The sequence below is a fragment of the Rhinoraja longicauda genome, chromosome 2 (genome assembly GCF_053455715.1).
Source record: "Rhinoraja longicauda isolate Sanriku21f chromosome 2, sRhiLon1.1, whole genome shotgun sequence".
In the NCBI taxonomy this organism is placed as follows: Eukaryota; Metazoa; Chordata; class Chondrichthyes; order Rajiformes; family Arhynchobatidae; genus Rhinoraja; species Rhinoraja longicauda.
In genome coordinates, this window is record NC_135954.1 from 68,663,880 (window position 1) to 68,687,299 (window position 23,420).

The 23,420-nt window shown below is 43.4% G+C and overlaps 1 protein-coding gene across 2 annotated transcripts in view; it reads right to left on the bottom strand.

The window, feature by feature from the left end:
• jazf1b (JAZF zinc finger 1b) overlaps positions 1-23,420 on the bottom strand; it is a 193,524-nt gene that overhangs the window by 150,497 nt on the left and 19,607 nt on the right. The window contains exon 2 of one of the 2 annotated variants that reach the window (XM_078420651.1): positions 1,158-1,276. The exons of the other annotated variant lie outside the window; for it this stretch is intronic. Coding sequence (XP_078276777.1) covers positions 1,158-1,173 — 16 coding nt within the window. The 5' untranslated portion in view covers positions 1,174-1,276. The remainder of the gene's footprint in view (positions 1-1,157; positions 1,277-23,420) is intronic. 2 annotated transcript variants of the gene reach the window in all.

The window sequence follows — 23,420 nt, forward strand, 5'->3', positions numbered from 1 at the left end:
GGGAATGCAGGGGGCACTCCTCAGGACCTTCTACAACACTGTGGTTGCATCAGCCATTTTCTATGGAGTGGTCAGCAGCAGCATCTCAGCAGCGGAGGGGAAGAGACTTGACAAGCTGGTCAGGAAGGCCAGCTCTGTCCTGGGTTGCCCCCTCGACTCAGTGCAGGCGGTGGGAGAGAGCAATGATGGCAAAGAAAACATCGCTGCTGGACAATGACTCTCACCCCATGCAGGACACTGTCACTGCACTGAGTAGCTCCTTCAGTGACAGACTCCTTCACCCCAAGGGTGTGAAGGAGAGATATAGGAGGTCCTTCCTTGCCGCTGCTGTGAGACTGCACAACCAGCACTGCTCCCAGCAGACGAGTCAACAGTAACAGTTAAGGAATACACAGTAAATTGATGACAATTTATCCTTGTCTTTACTTTTATTTATAATGAATGATCTCTTGCTATCCACTTTGTTGCTGTAACACTAAATTTCCCCGGTGTGTGACAAATAAAGGAATATATTATTATTATTATATTATATGGAAGGACTATACTGGAATTAGAAAGGATTTTTTTGTTGTAGCCTATATTTGTTCTTTGTTTCCTAGATTAAGCATTTTGATACAAAAAAAACTTTACAAAATTCCCAACATTCCCAAATTCATTTATTTGTCTCAAATTGCAGATTCACTAAACACACATAAATCCAGAAAGTTAGAACTTTTACACCTATCTTATATTTATTCGGAATTGTTTGTAATTCGTAAAAACATGACATTTGTTAGGAGGGGAGTGAGGGCAGGTGAACATGGTTATGTCATGTTTCTTTCAAAAGACTTGAAATCAAGTCAGATATTTTTATTTTATCTTTATTTCAGCCCCATTATAGTTGTCAAACAATTTTAACAACATTATAACCACTCAGATTGGGCCAGCCACTACATTTAAAACAAAAACTACCATCTGTATTTTTTACTGTGATTCTTCAATTTAATATTACACACTGCTTAACTGTTTCAGGGAGCCATAAACCGCATAAAGATTTAGAGAGCAATATTATACCACGTTCTTAAGAAAATATAATGAATATCTCCATTTTGCTTTACATACACTAATAATTGATATGTGAAAAGTGTCTGGGATTATAATTATAGATGTTGTCCTACCAAGGTAAGTGAACATGTGGGCTACATGAATCAACAGGGTTCGAATGATGTGTAGAATGCAGCTGGTGTAATTTTAGCGGTCAAAGTTGAACCGCTGATGGTTTCAGGTCTGTCACCAGCTTTGGAAATAATTTGAGATGCAAAGTTAGAAATTATATAACAGATATGTGCCGTGCAATATTATTGGTAGTAAGACATTTTAAGCGATCGAACAAGATATTGCCATATATAGATTTGAACACAAAGATGTATTATACTGGGGTTATCAGTGGATTTGGATGAATTGCACGTCAGAACATGGCACACATTAGCATAACAGCCTCAAAATTACAGAGGATGATTTACTGGTCAAAATAATAGCAAAATAGTCTATCTTGAACATGGTAGAGGAATAGGCAAGAGACAAAAGCAGACACATTTAGTACTGCTTATAGTACTAAATTTGGGTCCTGACCCAAAACGTCACCTATTCCTTCTCTCCAGAGATGCTGCCTGTCCTTCTGAGTTACTTCAGCATTTTGTGTCTATTTTTGGTTTAAACCAGCATCTGCAGTTCCTTCTTACACAGACACATTTAGTACTGCTTATAGTTAGGTGATGTTACCTAGATGGAGCTTGGGTATTAGTGAAAGGGGGAATAAACGATTTGAAACTGATCTCAGTCTAAACTTTTCAAGCAGTCATGTCCAAATTGAGACTGTCATCAGACGGTGAGACAGAATTAATAACAGGCCATAGATTTTGACCATAGCTTCCATCATCCATACATTTAGCTGAAGGAAAATATTGTTTATCTAAGACTGGATGTCAGATTACCAGGCTCACAATATAAATTCTACTGAAGTCATCAAATGACCCGAGAAGTAAAACAAGAGGTTTTAACAAGAGATGTAAATCTGAAAAATGCCATGTCTTTGGATGTTGTGAGTAAGAGGCTGCATATAGATGAGGAAGAGGAGGGAACCAAGGCGCTATGCTTCTGACATCAGCCTTTATTGGAGGTTCTGGAGCTACCTGGGGGGGAGGGTGGCAGTTAGCGTTATAACCAAGCATGGCCAACCAGACTACAATGAGGTAGGTGAAGGATAATATAACCAATCAATTCAAAGGTTGTAAGGAAGTTAAAAAAAAGACACAGGAATGTCACATGATGTTAATTAGGGCTGCTTCAGTGCTATGGAAGTGGTAGATATCTGATTTGATAAAACATTAAAGTGGATAGATAAGGTGTGATGATTGTCAAGGAATATCCAGGGTGGGTGAACAATTCACTTAAATCATGCAGCAGCAATAAAGAAAAAGGACGGCAGAAAATATTAAAGACATTAAATATTTCCTTTTCAGTGTGAAGACAGAATTATTAAGAAATTAAAGAAAGCAGGATTTGTGATTTAGCACTTTCTGGTACAGCAACACATTTGCTGCAAAACTAACATGCTAGAAAAAATAATTGCCTTTTTCAGCATTATTTTCAAATTTAAAATATCTAATTTCACTGAACTCTGTCTCCCTCTACAGGCAATTTGATGGAATATTTATTGGTTTAGTTGTAAATCATACAATCATACGCAGATAAATAAGGTCAGTAGGTATACATCAACCAATGAAATAAAACACCTTAGCCACCAATCTGAACTGTGTAGCTGCAGCACTGATTTGCTTTTAGTTTTATTTTCAAATGGCGAGCACAAATTTCAACAGAACTAACCTTATTGGGTAAAATGTCCAACACAATAGCCCGTATGTTGTGTGTACATGCCAGGTGAATGTAGGGAGTGCTGTTCACGCCACAATGATATGATGCCCTTGCCATTAAATTGGATTGTGATAATCCAGTTGACACCATGTGTAAAGCATGCACGAGAACCCGGTGTTATGGAAGAAGCATTCTCCCACTCAGTAGCACCATTTCAAGGACCCTCAATAGCTTGCACAGCACTTTGCACAGCAATGCTTAAGAGGTCATTGATTTCCCAAGGCGATCAGTGTGCTACAACCAAACTTACAGACTCATCTTTTACAGATTCACCTTGCCAGGGATTGTCAAAATTAGAACTGTTTATTTTCTCACCTTTCCAAACAAATTCTGAATTCATACATCTCATCTCCGAACTTGCAGCATGTCAATGTAAGACACTTGCTCAAGTGTGGCCAAGTGCAGCAGCCACAGCAATCTTTCAGAGCAGTGTGACAATCACTGACTGCTGAAATACTATCTACAGCAACTCACCAGTTACCCGAGCAGTTGTTTCCAAACCTGCAGCCTCCGACACCAAGAAAATCTAGGGTGGCAGGAGCACAAGAAATTCTATTCTTATAAATCATAATCCCAACATGGAAACATATTTCTATTCCTGGAGGGAGGCCGGTACCAAATATTAACACTTTCAATTGAACAGCACGGTGTGAGCACTCCATCAGGGAATGTGCTGAACAATCAAAAGCTCAAATCTATGGCAAGTGTTTGAAATCATAATCTGACCCAATAGCAACATATTCAAACTGACATTAACATTACCCCTGGCGTTTGTGTGTGAATGCCAAGGATCATGATAAGGGTAGAAGAGACATTATTGTCCTTACTGGAATTAAGAAATATTCTTCTATTTCTTAAATATGATAGTATGGCAATACCTCTGATACCATTAACTATCATAGGAGGAAATCACTTGTGAAAAATAGTTAGACAAACACCCACAACACATATTAATCGGAAATTGGTTTTATAAAATTCTGATTATCTCTAATTAAAAGTTAAAGCTTCTGTCTTCTATGAATATCAGTAAACAGTCCATCCTCACCTGACATATGCACTGTAATAGATCCAAAATCATACCCATATAATGCAATATTTTACCTTCATATATTATATATATATATATAAAAAATCATTATGACCTGCTGAGCCAAAACATTATGACCACCTGCCTAATATGCTGTTGGTCCTCCGTGTGCAGCCCCATACGCAGCAGGATGCGATGCACAATGTATTGTGACACATTCCTCCCATGACCACCATTAAAACTTTCTGCGACGTGCCACAGTAGACCTTCTGTCAGTTCGGACCAGACGGGATAGCCTTCGTTGACCTTGCTCATCGATGAGTCTTGGGTGCCAAACACCCTGTCGCCGGTTTGTGGTTTGTCCCTCCTCGGACCACTGTCGGTAGGTACTCACCACTGCTGACCAGGAGCACCCCACAAGCCTTGCTGTTTCAGAGATGCTCTGACCCAGTCGTCTGGCCATAACAATTTGGCCCTTGTCAAAGTCACTCAGGTCTTTACTCCTTCCCATTTCTCCTGCATCCAACACATCAATTTCAAGAACTGACTGCTCACTTGCTGCCTAATATATCTCACTCCTTGACAGGTGCCATTGTAACAAAATAATCAATGTTATTCAATTCACCTGTCAGTGGTCATAATGTTTTGGCTCATCCGTGTACTTTGTTAGTAACATTGGCTTTGAACTTCCCAAAAACGTGCACAGAATGCTCAGTTACAATTGGGTAGAGATTCTAGGAAACGATGGCATACATGAATAATACCAGAACATACACTGGATTGCAGTGAAGATCTGCACCACTCCAGTTCTAGTTCTGCCCCTCAATCAATATCAAGGTTAATTGTTGCTACTTTGTTGATCAATGCTCTCAATTGCCATTTATTAATGCAGAATAGCAATTAGAGAGTTCAAATTATTAACAGTATCACAAAATGCTGGAGTATCTCAAGGTCTCGAACCGAAACGTCACCCATTCCTTCTCTCCTGAGATGCTGCCCGAGTTACTCCAGCATTTTGTGATACCTTCAATTTGTACCAGCATCTGCAGTTATTTTCCTACTCAAATTATTAACATATTCTTCTCAGATCAGAACTTTTCAGGGTCAAGTCCAATTTCAAAGATTTGCAGACAAAAATCTCAGCACACATTTCCATTTAGTAGCATTTGTGTACGAGGTACTGTGACACAAAGTGTTGAACTTGGGCCCCATTTAACACGTAAGTGGAAACAAAGGATGCCATAACGCCATTTCTATGCAAGGGAGTTAATCCCAGTGTCTAGCCAATTGTTATCCTTCAAACAATATCACAAATAGATTATCTTCTCATGGTCATCTAGATGTTTGCGGAAGCTTCCTCTTACAAACTGACGATCATAATTTCTCCATTACAACAGTAACAGCAACAGCAACTCAAGCACAAGTTGTAAGTCATAACATGTTTTGGAATAATCAGAGGCAGTAAAGAGCACTGTGTGTATATTACAGATACATACACACATACATACATATATACATGCCTCTTCATCATTTCTATAGTTACATAGTATCTTATAATCACTAGGTATAGATACATTAACTGTCAAACCCATGATTCACATTTGTAAAACTATTTGCACAAATTAAGGAGGAATTTCAATGTATAATAAAAGTTTCATTTTGTTTTAACACAATGTGGAAATCCTCAAGGGTAGTGGTTTTTGTTAATTTTGTGAACGTCATCCAAATCTTGAGCGACAATTACTTAAAGTATTAGTTTTGCCAGCCAGGAATTTTCAATCCACTGATGATATTTTTTATATCTATTGTTGATATGTACAACAGGGATCATAATTAGTCATGAAATATTAATTGAGATCAATCTGTATATTTAATCTTGGAAGTGGGGCAGTTCAAGAAATAATAATCAAGGATAGAATAAATCACAAGTATGAATTAATTCGAGAAAGCCACCAAAGATTACATGAAAGGCAGATCATGTCTACCTAACTAGACAAGAGTTTTACTTTGATGAAATAACAGTGAAGAAAATGTGCTTGATGTGCCATAAATGATTTTCCAATACACCTTTGATAAGGTGCCACATAATAGCCTTGTCATCAGGCTTTAAGGGCATGGAATACAAAGATCTGCAGGAGGTAGGACAGAAAATTGGCTGAGCCACAGGATAGAGAGTAGCAGTGAAAGATTGTTTCTCAGACTGGAGGGAATTGTAAAGTTGGGTACCACTAGGATACTTGTTTTATTAATAGATATTAATGACTTGGAACTGCAGGGCACAATTTCAAAATCTGTAGACGAAACAAGGATTTAAGGTGTAGTAAATTGTGAGGTGTGTAATAGATTTCAAGGAGGTTACAGGCAGATTTGAGGAATAGAAACATAGGCAGATGAAAGTAAATGTTAAAAAATGTGAATTGTTATATTTTGAGAGCACAATTCTATGAATAGAAAGAACTGGGGTATATGTGCATTGAACTGGGGTATATGGATACAAGGAACTACAGATGCTGGGTTACTGATGCTGGCGGACCGAGAGCAAGTGTTTGGCAAAGTGGTTTCCGAGTCGACGCTTGGTCTCGCCGATGTACAGGAAAACACATCGGGAACACCGAATTCAGTAGATGTAGAGCACGTGAACCTCTGTCTCACTTGGAAAGACTGCTAAGGTCCTTGGATGCAGGTGAGGGAGGAGATATAGGGAAAGGTGTTACATCTCTCAAGAACAATGTCCTCGTTCTTAAATGTACATGGTCACCCCCCCCTTCTCCATGGATTGTCACCTTGTCGTGGTGGAGAAGCTTGTGTGGTCCTGAGAGGGATGCCGTCTGGAGCTATGCTCCTGGTAGGGTCAGCCATGGCGGTAAGGTCGAGGGGGAGGTCCCTGACAAAGAGAAATCCAATCAAGACCTCAGTGGTGGAACAAGCGGAGGATGATGGCTGACTTTAGTGGAGTGTCACAATGGCTGGGAAGGGGTATGAAGGCTGCAGCAGAAAAGGGTCCCCGGTCATCTTGGACCTTGCCACTGGACACTGACCCAGATCTGTCAAGGACCGTGTGGTGGCTGTCTGTGCAGAAGTCTCCCTACGTTAAACAAAGTGATGCACAGGCGTCCTCTATGGAGAGTGACCTCCGATAATGATGACCCCCCCCCCCCCCCACGCTATCATACATGGATCCCTCACAAGAGGTATCTCAACTTATCTGTGCCTCATCTGTGTCACAGTTCTGCTCTCACTCCCCCTCCCCCCAGCTGGAACAAGGATAGGGCTCCCCTGGTCCTCATCTTTCACCCCACCAGCCACCACATCATCATTGGACACTTCCATCATCTCCAACCTGATCCCGCCACTAGTCACATCTTCCCATCCCCATCCCGTTTCGCCTGCAGCACAGACTTCTCCCTCCATAACTTCTTGGTTCACTCATCCCATCCCACCCAAACCACTCCCTCTCCAGGTACTTTCCCCTACAATTGCAAGAGATGCAACACCTGTCCCTATACCGCCAAGTGTGACAGGGGTTCACATGCATCTTCTCAAACCTTATTTTCTGCATCTGGTGTTCCTGACGTGGCTTCCTTTGCATTAGCGAGATCAAACGGACTTGGGGACCGTTTCGGTCAAAGACGTGCTCAGTCCACCAAGGCCTACACGATCTTCCGGTTACAAACCATTTTAAGTCCACTTCCCATTCCAATACTGACCTTTCTGTCCTGGGCCGCTTCCAATGCCAGAGTGCAATCTGGGGAATTATACATCATATTGTGTAGCTTACAGCCCAACAGTATGAACATTGATTTCACCAATTTTAGGTAATTACAAAACACTCCCCCTCTCCCTTCTTCCCCCCGACCACACCACACCACTCTCACCCCTCTCCCCTGTGGTCCATCTGGACTCGCGCCTATATCGCCCCTCTCCTTACACCTACGTTCCTTCCTCCAGTTTTGCAATTTGCAAGTTTTCAATCCTTTTGTCTCACACATTCTCTGTTTTAATTTCTGGCCTTTCTGGCATCATCTGCCTATCAACCCCCCCCCCCCCCCCTTAACTGTATGACCTTTTATCTGCCACGCTTTGTCCTGCTTTTCCGGGGTTTTTTCTTTCTTTTTTGAACTGGCATATAGTTCATTGAAAGTGGCAGGCAGATTATGAATGTACTTATAAAAAGAGGCATGGACCTTTATGAAAAACAACCACAGGTGGTTCATAGAAACATAGAAAATAGGTGCAGGAGTAGGCCAATCAGCCCTTCGAGCCAGCACTGCCATTCAATATGATCATGGCTGATCATCCAAAATCAGTCCCCGTACCTGCTATCTCCCCATATCCCTTGATTCCATTCGCCGCAAGAGCTATATCTAACTTTTAGCCACGCACGCGGTGGCATGGTGTTGCAGCGGTAGAGATGCTTTCTTACAGCACTGGAGACCCAGGTTTGATCTACAGGTGCTTTCAGTACAGAGTTTGTATGTTCTCCCTGTGACCGCGTGGGGTTTCTCCGGGTGCTCCGATTTACTCCCATGTTCCAAAGACATGATGGTTTGTAGGTTAATTTGTTTCTGTAAATTGCCCCAAGTGTGTGGGACAGAACTGGTGTGCAGGTGATTGCTGGTCAGCACAGCCTTGGTGGGCCTAGGTGCCCGTTTTCAAGCTGTATCTCTAAAAAAAACTAAATAAAATGCACAATTAAAAACTGTATCCAGTTCCAACTCTACAATTTAGGAAGGAGGTGAGTATTTAGGAGAGGGTGCAAGAGCTTTGTCAATATTCGTGAAAATCTGGTGTTACTATATTTAGAAAAATAGGGGAAATGCCCTAAATGTGGAGGTGATTGATGGGGGTGGGGCAGAGGATATAGTCAACATGAATTTTAGTAAGGCATTTGATAAAGTTCATCCTGGTAGGCTGATCCAGGAGATGCATGGGAACAACAGTGACTTGGTCATTTGGATTCCGAACTGGGTTACCCATAGAAGACAGAGGGTAGCGAAGGGTTTTCTTCTGGCTTTGTGACCAGTGGAATCTGCACTAAAACCTCTGTTGTTTGGACATAAATGTAGATGGGCTGTTTAGTAAATTTGCAGACTGCACCAAAATTGGTGGAATTGCAAACAATGAGGAAGTTTGACAAAGGATACAGTGGGATTTAGATCAGTTACAGATATGGGCGGATACTTGGCAGATGGAGATTAATCCGAGCACGTGTGAGGTGTTGCACTTTGGGAGGTTGAATGGAAGGAAAAGGTACACAGTTAATGGTAAGAACTTTAACAGCATTGATGTACATAGGGTGCAAGTCCATAGATTTCTGAAAATAACAACACAAGAAGATAGTGGCAAAGAAAGTGCATGGTATGTTTGCCTTCAACAGAAGCACTGAATAAAAGAGTCAGGAAGCTATTTTGCAGCTTTATAAAGAATTGGTAAGGCAACATTTGTTTGGAGTTCTGGTTGAATCATTGCAGGAAGAACATGGAGGCTTTGGAGAGGGTGGTGCTTTAGAGGTTATCAAAATGCTACCTGGATAAGCAGGTCTTAGCCATGAGGGGAGGACACAAAGTGCTGGAGTAACTCAGCAGGTCAGGCAGCAACTCCGGAGCACATCGATAGGTGACATTTTGGGTTGGGACCCTACTTCAGAAAGAACGGTGAGATCTGAAACATCAACTATCCATGTGTTCTCCAGAGATGCTGCCTGATCCACTGAGTTACTCCAACACTTTATCCTTTTGTGTAAATCAGCATCTGCAGTTCCTTGCTTCCACAACTATAAGGAGAGGTTGAACAAACATAGTTTGTTTCTGGAGTATAGGAGGTTGAGGAGAGACCTAATAGAATTTATAAAATTATGGAAGACATAGATAGGGTAGATAGTCAAAAACCTTTTTCCAAAGGGCTGTACTTATTCTTGTGCTGTACTGGTCTATGTTAAATGTTAAATTCATCTGCCCTACTGCAAGTCAGTGTTTGAAAACTCCTAGAAATTAAACTGTAAAATTGGCTTGCACCAGGTGGAAAAGACCTAGCAAGTTCCCATTTCCTCACAGTTTGAACATAGGAACTAGCAACCAACAGGTCAAGCCACAACAAGTACTGTTCCAACTTCTATGGAGTGCTGGCAAGGAACAGTTGATGAGGCAAGGCCTCTGATAATGAGGCAAGGCGGCAGTGAATCCTAGAGTTTTCTAAAAAGTACATCTAGGACGAAGAATCCTTCTAAAAAGGGCAATCATGGCAGGCGGTTGATAATAACCTGTATGTAAGGGCATGGATGTCTGCACTTTTATGAAGCCCCACAATTCAACCAAATGCCCATTTCAGGATTAAATGTGAAAGTTACACTAAATAAAAGTCAAATTTTCTGAACGCTAACCAATTTGAGTGATCTCTCATTAAAATGCCAAAATGTACTGAGGAGAGCAGAGCAGTTCATGTAGACTATAGCAATGGTTTGATAAGATCCCACTTGGGAGACCGATCTAAAATGTTAGAGCCTATGGGATCCAAATTGGCAAATTTGATCCAAAACTGGCTTGGTAATAGAAGGCAGAAGGTAATGGTGGAAAGTGGCATTTTTGTAATTAGAAGTCTTTAACCAATGTTGTACCACAGAGATCCGTGCTGGGATTGCCATTGTCTGTCATATATATTAATTATTTGGACAGAATTGTAGGTTTGATTAGTAAGACTACAGATGACAAGCGAATTGGTAGTATTGTTGAAAGGGAGAAGGGAGAAAGGGAGAAGAGGCCACAAGATGATAATGATCGGTTGGTAAAATGGCAGAGCAACGGTAGATGGAATTTAATCCTGATAAATGCGATGTGATGCACTTTGGGAGGACTATAGACACAGAATGAACACACCCACTCTGGAACAGACATGTTTCATTGAGACCACTCCTCATTCATCCAAACATGAGAGTACAGCTTGCATTCACGTTTTGGACATCGGTCACAAGAATGTCTGGGTCTAATGGTATATATACTTTTAAATGTGAAAACTTCACAAGCAAAAATATGTCTCACAAAACCAAATACGAAAACATCAGTTATTTGCCATCACATGCCAGGGTCCACTTATGGCATAATCAGTATAATTTGGCAGATGAGGAATGAATGAAGGACACAAACCATAGTGCTGTTAGGGCACAGATGGAGGTTTATGTTCGCTCCTAATAGTACAATCTTGACAGTCCCGTTTAGCTGATCTTTCCTGAAAGTCCTGCAAATTCTCTTTATCCAATTTCATTTAAAAATGATGGATTCTGTTTTCACCATCCCTAGAAGCAATAAGTTCCAGATCATAATAATGCTGTTAAGAAGGTTTTCCTCACAATCTTTTCTCTAAGATTTTGAATGCCCCTGGCCAGACTATTGCTAATGGGAACTTTTACTCTCTATCAATCATAACCAGTCATGATCTCCTTTCAAACTTTTATGTAGAACAAATAGTTTCAATAGTCTAATCTTGACATTGAAATCCATCATTTCATATTCCTCTAATCCCCTTTTTTCAAATATTTATCCACCTTTACTTTAAATACTTTCACTTCCACCAAATAATACATTTTCCACCACACGTTGGGACAGATAATTCCTTAAATCCACTTTTCTTCTATTCAGGCTCCTTCCCTCATTTTCTTCACCAATCTTAAGTATTAGTCCCATTTTTAGTTTTGCCAATGTTGCCTGACCTATTTACTTGGCAGCATTTTCAGTTTCAAATAATAAAACAATCATAGATCCACTGTGATGCTGCTTACAGTATGGTGTCTGTACTGCCTGCCTTAATTCATCTATTTCATCCATCTCCAATTATTTTTACTTTTCCTTCAACTGTTCTTTCTTTCTCCCTCTTCCTTCCTCCCATCAGGTGGAAGGTGGGGCAGAATAGTGTGGTGGGAATAGTTGCCGTAATTTACCATGGGGATTACAAGGAACATTTGGTGTAGGAAGGAGCTGCAGATACTGGTTTAAACTGAAGATAGACACAAAAAGCTGGAGTAACTCAGTGGGTCAGGCAGCACCCCTGGAGATAGACACAAAGTGCTGGAGTAACTCAGTGAGACAGCAGCATCTCTGGAGAGAAGGAATGGGTGACGTTTCAGGTTGAGACCCTTCTTCAGACTCTGAAGAAGGGTCTCGACTCAAAACGTCACCCATTCTTTCTCTCCAGAGATACTGCCTGTCCCGCTGAGTTACTCCAGCATTTTGTGTCTACCTTCGATTTAAACCAGTATCTGCAGTTGTTTCCTACACCGCATCCCTGGAGAAAAGGAATAAGTGACGTTTCGGGTCAAGCCACTTTGAAGAAGGGTTAATTTCCATCCTGTGAATATCCACTGAATTATCCTGTTAATCCCATCATCCTTTACTTTATTTTGATTTACACTCAACCAGGGCAGTCAGTTTCTCAATCCTCCAAAGATTAGCATTTATGGACAAGTCAATAGACAATAGACAATAGGTGCAGGAGTAGGCCATTCAGCCCTTCGAGCCAGCACCGCCATTCAATGCGATCATGGCTGATCACTCTCAATCAGTACCCCGTTCCTGCCTTCTCCCCATACCCCCTCACTCCGCTATCCTTAAGAGCTCTATCCAGCTCTCTCTTGAAAGCATCCAACGAACTGGCCTCCACTGCCTTCTGAGGCAGAGAATTCCACACCTTCACCACTCTCTGACTGAAAAAGTTCTTCCTCATCTCCGTTCTAAATGGCCTACCCCTTATTCTTAAACTGTGGCCCCTTGTTCTGGACTCCCCCAACATTGGGAACATGTTTCCTGCCTCTAATGTGTCCAATCCCCTAATTATCTTATATGTTTCAATAAGATCCCCCCTCATCCTTCTAAATTCCAGTGTATACAAGCCCAATCGCTCCAGCCTTTCAACATACGACAGTCCCGCCATTCCGGGAATTAACCTAGTGAACCTACGCTGCACGCCCTCCATAGCAAGAATATCCTTCCTCAAATTTGGAGACCAAAACTGCACACAGTACTCCAGGTGCGGTCTCACCAGGGCCCGGTAGAAGGACCTCTTTGCTCCTATACTCAACTCCTCTTGTCACCATCAATCAGTTTCCATCTTCCCCAACCAACCAAAATTGCCCTAGTAGTAAATTAAAATTAAAAAATGCTTTACTGTGAGGTTCAATACAAGGAATAACACCCCATCTTCTGCTTGGACACACTGCAGCTTTCTGTATTTAATATTCCAATTTTAGGTTTTTACAAAAATCTATATTAAAATTGGATCTTTCAGCCAGTTATAATTTTTAGCTCAGTTTTTCTTTTTCTATTCATGCAGTTTCCCCTGCTGGGCACATAGCCTTACTATGAACGATACATGACTGAAATAGAAGCTACATGTTTTTTCTCACTGCTATTCCTGCTGCTCCCGATTAACCTGTTCGATCTCACTCTCTCTAAGACATTGCCTTTGTTCCACCCACCCTCCCCCATCTCTCTGCCACTGTAAACTAACTTGTTTTTCTGTTTCTAAGTTCTGATGAAGGGACTCAGACCTGAAATATTAAGTTTCTCTTTCCACAAAGCTGCTTAACCTGCTAAATATTTCGAACACTTTTCCTTTTATTAACTGGAAATACATCCTGTTTTCATGTCAGTAAATGTACTATATACGAATGAAAACTAATTCTAAGCACTTCTAAAATTTAGTGTTATTGATGTCAATCGAACAAAATGAGCTTCCCGTACCATACAGTGCTTTTAGTGCATTGGTACCAGTAATGCATTTCCAGGCATTAGAACATTATATTTGCCATTTTACCAGCAGATGTCACCATTCTTCAAGTAACTATGATGATATCCAATGCAGCAAAGTAAGAAATACTGACTAATTTCATTTATAACAGCTGCTTAGCTATAATGAAATATTTTAAACTGTTGCATTTGAAACAAAGCTTTTTTTGCAGCCCACACAAAAAAGAGAAATCCTTTCCTTTGAGATATTTGTAAATGCTGGATAAAATCTATAACAATTGACGTGTTTACTTCTTATGAACCTGCAAAGAACAGAATTAATCTACAACTCATCCTTGTAATTATTATTTCGACTCATAAGATATGTTTTTGCTTTGTAGGTAGTAGTGGTGAGGAAATTAGGTATGTATGGTAAGACAGGATTAATTATTGATCTGATAGTAAACATTCCCAATGTAAGAGTGTTCATGGTGTTGTTGAATATCAAATTCAGTCAGTGTGAGAAATTTTGATTTACTAATAATATGTAGTAAAGGTCAGAATGGTGAAAGGGGATTGAGAAAATAGATTTAAGGATAGGATGGTAGATCAGCAGTTGAAGGCGGTTAAAGGACATATTTCTTATATCTCAACAAAGGAATATATATTCTGCTGAAAAAATAAAAGCTCACAAGACAGTACACCATCCAAGACTAAATAAAAAGGTTAAGGATGGGACCAAATTGAAAAAAAGTATACAGAATTGGACATTTAAGTGGTGGACAGAGAACAGTGACATTTTTGAAACTGTTAAAGATTTAACAAACTAAACAAAAAATAAAGAAAAGGAAGAAGCCAGATAATTAAGGTAAACGAGCAATATCATAGAAAACACAGAGCTTCCACAGATATACAGGCCATCCTTTGTCATGAACCCCTGGTTTATGGACATACCCACGTACATTTTATTAAATTAAAAAGTCCCACATATGTTCCTTCCTACAATTGGCAGAACTAGCTTCTTCTCTCCATTCTTCCACTTCATTTCAATTATCCCTTCTTATCAGTCCAATAAGCTAATTTGCTACTATTGATTACAATATTGTGGCGGTATGGCAACCATATTGAGTGATTTTGTGCATTCTCTGACTTGCAGACTAATTCAACTTATGGATGGAAGCAAAAAACCCGTTCATTACCCAATTCTAAATTGTTCTTGCTTTATGGAAATTCTATTAAGCAACGGCAAAATATCTGCATGAATGTACTTGTGCTATTGAATTGCAATGAATGGTCTATTATATTTGCTATGCTTATATTGTGTCTTGTATTTCTAATGATAAGCAAGATGATACACTAATTTAATGGAAGGATCACTGTGTTACATAAAATTATGTAATATTTTGATGATGATGATACAGTGCCACAAATGGGGAAATTCAAATCAAGTCAATAAATGTGCAACACAATCTGAGTGCACTGTGTTAATCATATTGAGCCTAAAGCAAAATTTGATATTCAATCCAAATTATATGAAAAGAGACAAGTTGTGGATTTCAATTGGATGTTCGTGTGAAGCTTCCTTATTGTGGTCTGACCAATCACACTATTATTAAGCAAGCTGCAAGGAGGTATTTTTTGAGGCAAAACGGATGGGAGGTGAGTTTTGGCCAGCAGCGGATGACACTATTTCTACAAGTCCATGAGAAGCATTCTTATTCCTCTCCCTCCAACCACACAACCACAACCTTTAAAAATGTTGTGACACTTCAAAGTACAGCCCTTTTAGGTAGTGCTAGTGTGACTGCTACAATTTGTATAACATAACCTCTGAACACCAGATTTTATATTGAAATTCTGATTTACAAGGCATCAAACAGCCGTTTCAGGTAAGAGCCATAATCATTGAAAAACCAATACAGAAAATTAAATAACTCAATACACATCAATATTAATAGTTTAAAAGTGCATATTTACATCTGGTTTTGATTAAGTTATTAGGATTGTGCTGGAGGATGAAAACCAGATAAGAGACGTATCGTTTAATGCAATTTAAAATCGACGTAGTAACAGTATCACATGCTTTTTGTACTCTCCTCTCCTTATGTTTCACTCCAATAACCGAAATACTAATGAAAGATCCTTGGATCTGAAGTGTTATGTAGTTTGCCTGCCACACTTGCTGCCTCGCTAGCTGAGTATTTCCAGCCTTTTCTAGTTTGCAAGGTTCATTGGGAGTTTGATACCACTGTAGCGACACTCGGTGGTGGCTCCGATAATCGAACCCTCGGGATTGGTTAGGAGAGTCACGTGATCTCTTGTGTGTTAGTGTAGTTCTGAGGAAGGTTCCGGAGAAGCAAATACAGAAATTGGTTGTCCACGACACTGTTGTTGTTTTCGTTGTTTTCAAACAGACGGCCTCGACCTTCGAGGGTAAGGGAGAGGCACCGAAGGACGTCACGCTGTGCCCCAAAAAGGAGATGGAGGGAAGACCAAACTGGCATTTAGCGGGATTAATGACCAGGCCGTGATCCTGGAGGCGTTGGAATAGGGTGGTCGAGTTCGGTGCGGCTGGCAACCAGGATGTCGTCCAGGTAAATAAAGACGGAAGACAGGCCATGGCCGACCCGGTCCATGAGCCGCTGGAACGCCTGCGCGGTGTTCTTCAACCCGAAAGGCATCCTCAACCACTCAAAAAGGCCAAACGGGGTTGCGGTCTTCGAGATGTCGTCCGGGTGGACGGGGATCTGATTGTACCCGCGGACCTGGTCAATTTTGGAAAAGAAAGCGGCACCAGCAAGATGAGCAGAAAAATCTTGGATATGGGGAATGGGGTAGCGGTCGGCCGTGGTGATGGCGTTAAGCTGCCTATAGTCCCCGCACGGTCTCCACCCCCCAGATGCTTTGGAGACCATGTGCAGCGGGGAGGGAGGCCTATGGGCTGTCGGATCGCCGGACAATCCCCATATCTTCCAGAAGCTGAAACTCGTCCCGGGCGATACGCAGCTTATCCGGCGGGAGGCGGCGTGCATTAGTGGGCCCACAGTGGGAATATAATGGACGACCCCATGTTTAGGGTCCACCGCATTGAAGCAAGCGGCGAGCAGGTCCGGAAAACTGGCGAGGGAGGCATAGGGACCGGTAACCGCAGCGATGGCGTTGAGCCGTGGGCTGGATGAAGATGCAGGGCCGCGGGACGTAGAGGCGGTGGTTAGGGCCAATCGCGATCGCCTCTACAGACAATCGGCCGAGGCGTTTCCCGGAAAGGAGCAGGGTTGGCGGCAGCGTCGGGCCTCAGCACCCCAGCGGAGATGGTAGAAGTACCAACCACTCTTGTTGTGATCCGTCGGGAGTGGCTTTGGAGCAGCGGCGGGAACTGCGGGCGGCGCCCTGCCGCTGTCGTGCCGAGGCGACGGGTGGGAGGGAGCGGAAACCCGGCCGATTGCCCCGCCGTTGTGTTGTTTCGCCGCCCAGAGTTCATCGGCCCGCTCTGCGAATCGGATGGGGTCCGTGAAGTCGACCCCCGCGAGCATGAGACGGATGTCGTCCGACATTTGTTCCAGGAACGCCTGCTCAAAGTGCAGGCACGTGTGGTGGCCGTCCATTAAGGCCAGCATTTCAGCCATGAGGACGGACGGCTTGCGGTCACCCAATCCGGCCATGTGGAGAAGACCGGCGGCTGAGCCCGAAGGTGCGGAACAGAAGGTCTTTGAGGCCGTCATATTTCGTGAGGGCCAGGGGATCTCGAAGGAACGGCAGCAACCGCGAGGCAGTTTCGGGTGGGAGGGTGCTGACGATGTAAAAATACGTAGTTTCGTCCACCACGATGTTCCGGAGGTGGAACTGCTCTTCTACGTGCACAAACCAGACCTGCGGTTGTTCAGGCCAGAACGCGGGCAGCTTGAGGCCGACGGAGTTCTGCTGTGCCTCGGGAACGGCAGCGGCTTGCATTTTTGTTGATCGGTTTTCGTTCAATCACATCGGGGTCACCAATTTGGCCAGTCGAGACCGCAAATTGTTTTCTTTGAATTTGTTTACTGTAATAAAACATTACACGATGAAGGGGTTACAGGGGTTCGTCAGCATGGTCAACTTTGATCACCGTTTCGTGGCGGCGGCTGCCCGTATCATGCGCCCCCTTTTCCGGTGCCTCGCAGGCAAGCCGAAGGAGCTCGTTTGGTCCGCCGATGCGGATGCGGCGTTCGCGGCTGCCAAGGCGGCTCTGGCTGATGCCACTATGCTCGTTCACCTGCGCGCCTCTGCCCCGACGGCCCTCACGGTCGATGCCGCTGAGGTGGCGGTCAGCGGCGTCCTCGAGCAGCACGTCAACGGTCGTTGGCAGCCGCTGGATTTCTTCAGCCGTCAGTTGCAGCCTCCCGAGCAAAGTTACAGTGCCTTCGATCGGGAGCTCCTTGCCTTATACTTAACCATTCGGCATTTCCGTTATTTTTTGGAGGGCCGCCCTTTCATCGCGTTCACAGACCACAAGCCGCTCACTTTCACCTTCGGCAAGGAGTCTGACCCATGGTCTGCTCGTCAGCAACGGCACCTGGCCTTTGTTTCCGAGTTCACCACGGACGTGCGTGGGTAAGCTTAACGCGGTCGCGGACGCTTTGTCCCCCCCCTCGTCTCAGCCGTGGATTGCGAGTTGGACTACCGGGAGCTCGCGGCGGCGCAGCGCCTGGAGGGTACGGTGGCGGCCTATCGTACTGCTGTCTCGGGCCTGCGGTTGGCCGCGGTCCCTTGTGGGCCCCTGGGCACGGTTGTCCTCCGCGACATCTCCACTGGTCGCCCTCACCCCATCGTCCCTACCACTTGGCTCCGCAAGCAGGTGGCAGCCTGGGCTCGCGCCTGCCTCCCGTGTCAAACCTCCAAGGTTCAACGCCACACGCAGCCTCCGGTGCGGGAGTTTGCCGTTCCGTCTGCACGTTTCCTCCACGTTCATCTTGACTTGGTCGGCCCGTTGCCTTCGTCCCGCGGTGCCACTCATTTACTTACGGTCGTGGACCGTTTTACCCGGTGGCCAGAAGCTATTCCCCTGTCTGACACCTCTGCGGCATCCTGCGCTCGTGCCCTCGCAGCGCACTGGATCGCGCGGTTCGGGGTTCCAGCTGCCATCACCACTGATCGGGTGCCCAGTTTACCTCCTCCTTGTGGTCCGCTCTCGCGCAGTTATATGGCGCCCGTCTGCATCACACCACTGCTTACCACCCTCAGGCTAATGGACTCGTGGAGCATTTCCACCGTCACCTTAAGTCGGCGCTCCGGGCCCGGCTCACCGGTCCCGATTGGGTCGACCAGTTGCCGTGGGTGTTGCTCGGCATTCGCACCGCCCCCAAACAGGACTTGGGCGCCTCATCCGCAGAGTTGGTCTACGGTTCCGTCCTACGCGTGCCTGGTGATTTCCTCCCGGTGGTTCCAGGGCAGATGAACTCTGCCCCGGCGTTGCTGGCGTCCCTCCGTGCGCTGGTTGGCGCCCTCACCCCGGTGCCCACCTCGCGCCATGGTCTGCCTGCGGCGCATGAGCTGTCGGGTTTGCGCGATTGTCCCTTTGTCTTTGTCCGCAGGGATGCCCATCGATCTCCGTTTCAGCGTGTCTACGAGGGGCCGTTTCTGGTGTTACATGCTAGCCTTGCGACGTTCACGTTGGACGTCGGGGGTCGTCAGGACATTGTTTCTGTCACGCGGCTCAAGCCGGCTCACGTGGATGTGGACAGTCCAGTGGTGGTTGCACAGCCCAAGCGTAGAGGTCGTCTGCCGGCCAGTCCTGTCACCCCTACAGTGCTTCGATCCCCCACCCTGGTTCTCACCTTGCTCCGGCTCCTTCCCTGTCTCCTGGCTCTGTTTTGCCAGCCCCCGCTGTTACGCCCGTCCCCGTTCATATTGCCACTCGTTCGGGCCGCCTTGTCTGCCTCCACGCTCGGTTTCGCACATCGGGTTCTGGGGGGGTCCTGTAGCGACACCCGGTGGTGGCTCCGATAATCGAACCCTCGGGATTGGTTAGAAGAGTCACGTGATCGGGGTGTGTTAGTGCAGTTCTGAGGAAGGTTCCGGAGAAGCAAGTACAGAAATTGGTTGTCCACGACACTGTCATTGTTTTCGTTGTTTCTTTACAATAAACAAACTCAAAGAAAACAATTTGCCGCCTCGACTCGCCAAACCACAATGATTATCTTGCTGGCAAGTTAGGCTATAAAAGTTAGTTTAAATGTCAGCGGGAATTTATAAGTTGATTTACCTTTGGCATCCAAACTTATGGAAAAATAATCAAACAAAGCAAAAATAACATCATTTTACTGTCATATTAATGTTAACTATTAAATAAAGACAGTATCATATCAGAGTATCTTGGTATTTTGTAAGAAAATCTGTAGAAACTGAAAGATATTTAAAGAAATTATATAGCATAAAATACTTACATTACTGTTTAAGAAACAAATCGTTTCCCTGCATCGCTTCTTGTGTATGGTGTTGCTAATAGGTTAAGGCAGAAGGTTGTGGGAATGAGAAAGGTGGACATTTGCAGGTAAAGTACTTAAGCGGAAAAACATTCATTGGTCTCTCTCTAAAGAGAATAGATTTTCCAGGCAACAGTGTTTTGTTTATGCATTGCAGCTGCATAAATACATTCCTCTCCAGAGCAATAAATTTAAAGATGTGGCTGGTTTCACTTTTTTTTAAGAACAGATACATAACAGTTGCAAAATATTTAAAATATTTTACGTTCAGAATTACTACCTTTTAAACTCTGTGATCTTAAAAAAATCTAATTTTGCGACACTTGTGAAAAGAATCCATTTATTGTATTTCCAAGTTATTTAAAATTGAATATAAGTTTATATTAGTATACAGATGCAATCCAAATTTCACAAAATAACACACTTGCTAAGAAAATGCAGGTTATCTAAGAGTTCCCTAAAACTGAGAATATCTCTAGTAAAATGGACATATTCAAATGCAGAATGCCATTTAGTCTGTTGTACCCATGTCAATTCTTTAATAAAATGTTATCAGTTGTTACCACTATCCTGGCTATTTTCCAGAGGCCTGAAAAAAATATTCCTCTTAAAGTATTCATCCAAAAAACAAATTTTATTTGAAACAAAGTTCTTAAATTCATTTCCTAATTTCCAAATTATCTGGAAACGTACTGTAGAGACCCAAGGTGACAGGGATAGCAGCAGAATCTCAGAGACATTTGACAAGAAGCAAGAGAATTTGGGGTACCAAAAGGTAAACACAAATGAAAAGTGGGCTGTGCTCCAGAATGAAATTAGACATTCATTAAAATACAGTAACATCCGTCAGTAGGTGGTGTTTACTTAGATTTTCAGACAGCCTTTGATAAGGTGCCACACGTTAGGCTGCTTAGGAAGAGGAGTGTTATCTGTGGAATTCTCTGCCTCAGAAGGCAGTGGAGGCCAATTCTCTGAATGCATTCAAGAGAGAGCTAGGTAGAGCTCTTAAGGATAGCGGAGTCAGGGGGTATGGGGAGAAGGCAGGAACGGGGTACTGATTGAGAAAGATCAGCCATGATCACATGATCACTGGCTTGAAGGGCTGAATGGCCTCCTCCTGCACCTATTGTCTATTGAGAGCCCATGGTATCAAAAGGCAGATACTAGCATGGATAGCAAGTTGGCTAGATGGCAGAAGACAAAGAGTGGCAATAAAGGAGGCTTTTTTCTGGTTGGCTGCCTGTGGCAAGTGGAATTCCGCAAGGATCGGTGCTGGGGCTGCTACTCTTCATGTTGTATATTAATGTTTTGGACGAGGAGATTGTAGGCTTCGTGGCAAAGTTTGCAGATGATACGAAAATAAGTGGAGGGGCAGGTAGTGTAGAGAAAGTAGGGATTCTGCAGAAGGACTTGACAGGTTGGGAGAGTGGGCAGAGAAGTGGCAGGTGGAATATAGTGTAAAGTGTAGAATCGTGCATTTTGGTGGTAGGAATAAAGACATAGACTATTTTCTAAATGGGGTGAGAATCCAGAAATCGGAGGTGCAAAGGGACTTGGGATTGCTGGTGCAGGATTCCCAAAAAGTTCATCTGAAAGTCGAATCGGTAGTAAAGAAAGCAAATTCAAATTATTTCAAAAAGGCTTATATACAAAAACAGGGATGTAATGTTGAGGCTCTATAAGGCGCTGGTAAGGCCACATTTGGAATATTGTGAGCAATTTTGGGCACCATATCTAAGGAAGGTTGTGCTGGCTCTATGATGAGCGTTTGTCGACATGGGGCTTGTACTCGCTGAAATTTGGAAGAACAAAGGGGGTCCTCATTGAAAAATACAGAATAGTGGAAGGTTTGGATGGAGTGGATGTGGAGAGGATGTTTCCACTAGTGGGAGATTCTAGGACTAGAGGTCATAGCCTTAGAATTAAAGGACATTATTTTAGGAAGATGAGGTGAAATTTCTTTAGTCAGAGGGTGGTGAATCTGTGGTATTCTTTGTCACAGAAGGCTGTGGAGACCGTCAGTGGATATTTTTAAGGCAGAGATAGATAGATTCTTGATTAGTACAGGTGTCAGAGGTTATGGGGAGAAGGCAGGAGAATGGGGTTAGAAGGGAGAGATAGATCAGCCATGATTGAATGGCAGAGTAAACTTGATGGGCCGAATGGCCTAAGTCTACTCCTATTCCTTATGACCGTATAAACATATTGGCACTTTTAAATCGCATTAAATGCATACTTTTATGTGTGGTTAACGAGACCTCCCAAGAGATAGATTCTTGATCAGTACGGGGGTCAGAGGTTATGAGGAGAAGGCAGGAGAATGGGGTTAGGATGGAGAGATAGATCATTCATGATTGAATGGCGGAGTAGACTTGATGGACCGAATGGCTTTATTCTACTATTCTTTATGACCTTATGACCTCAACAGATAAAAAAACCAAAATTCAATGAATCTGCTACCTATAACTAGCTGGAGAGATAGATAAGAATTTTCTGGATATTATGAAGAAATATTGGGTTGCTATATATTAAATCTGAGATCCAATGCCTCCAATACTGTGTCACGTGGGAACATTCAGACAACTCAAATGTTCTTGATATGCACAAAGAACTGCCACCATTCAAGCGAGCTCAGGTTCAAAATAAGGGCTTCTAAACTTGAGGAACAGTTATGAATCTGGAGAAATTGCAGGTTGAAGACTTCTTGAATGGTCATTCCAAGAACTGCTCGTGGCACAGCCTTGGGGAACTTATGATAAAAATGGGCTACATCCAATTATTGTCCCCTTTGGTTCAGTTGCCTAACTGTCCAGTGCAGAATCCTCAGGGAATGAGCAACTCATTCCAGTCTCAGTGATTGTTAAAAGAAGTCAAACTTTCAAAGAGTACCATTTCAAGCATGCACCACGGGGCAAAAGACTGCATAAAAGAGCAGTGTTAAATGTAGGACCAAATTTGCGTGTGGGGGGACGACTTCCGGGGAGAATTTCAAGTGCACTCTCATAATTTTGTCCAGATTAAAGGCGGTGCCGGACCATCAGTTGCCAGGTGTACCTGTACATTTCCCTCTCAACCCCATTCTCCTGCCTTAACACTATTACTAATCAAGAACCTATCAATCTTCGCTTTATAAATACCCTATGGCTTGGCCTCCACCTCCGTCTCTGGCAATGAATTCCACAGATTCACCACCCTCTGGCTAAAGAAATTCCTCCTCAACTCCATTATAAAGATATATCCTTTTATTCTTAGACTGTGGCCTCTGGTCCGAGACTCTCCCGCTCCAGGAAAAATCCTCTCCACATCCAC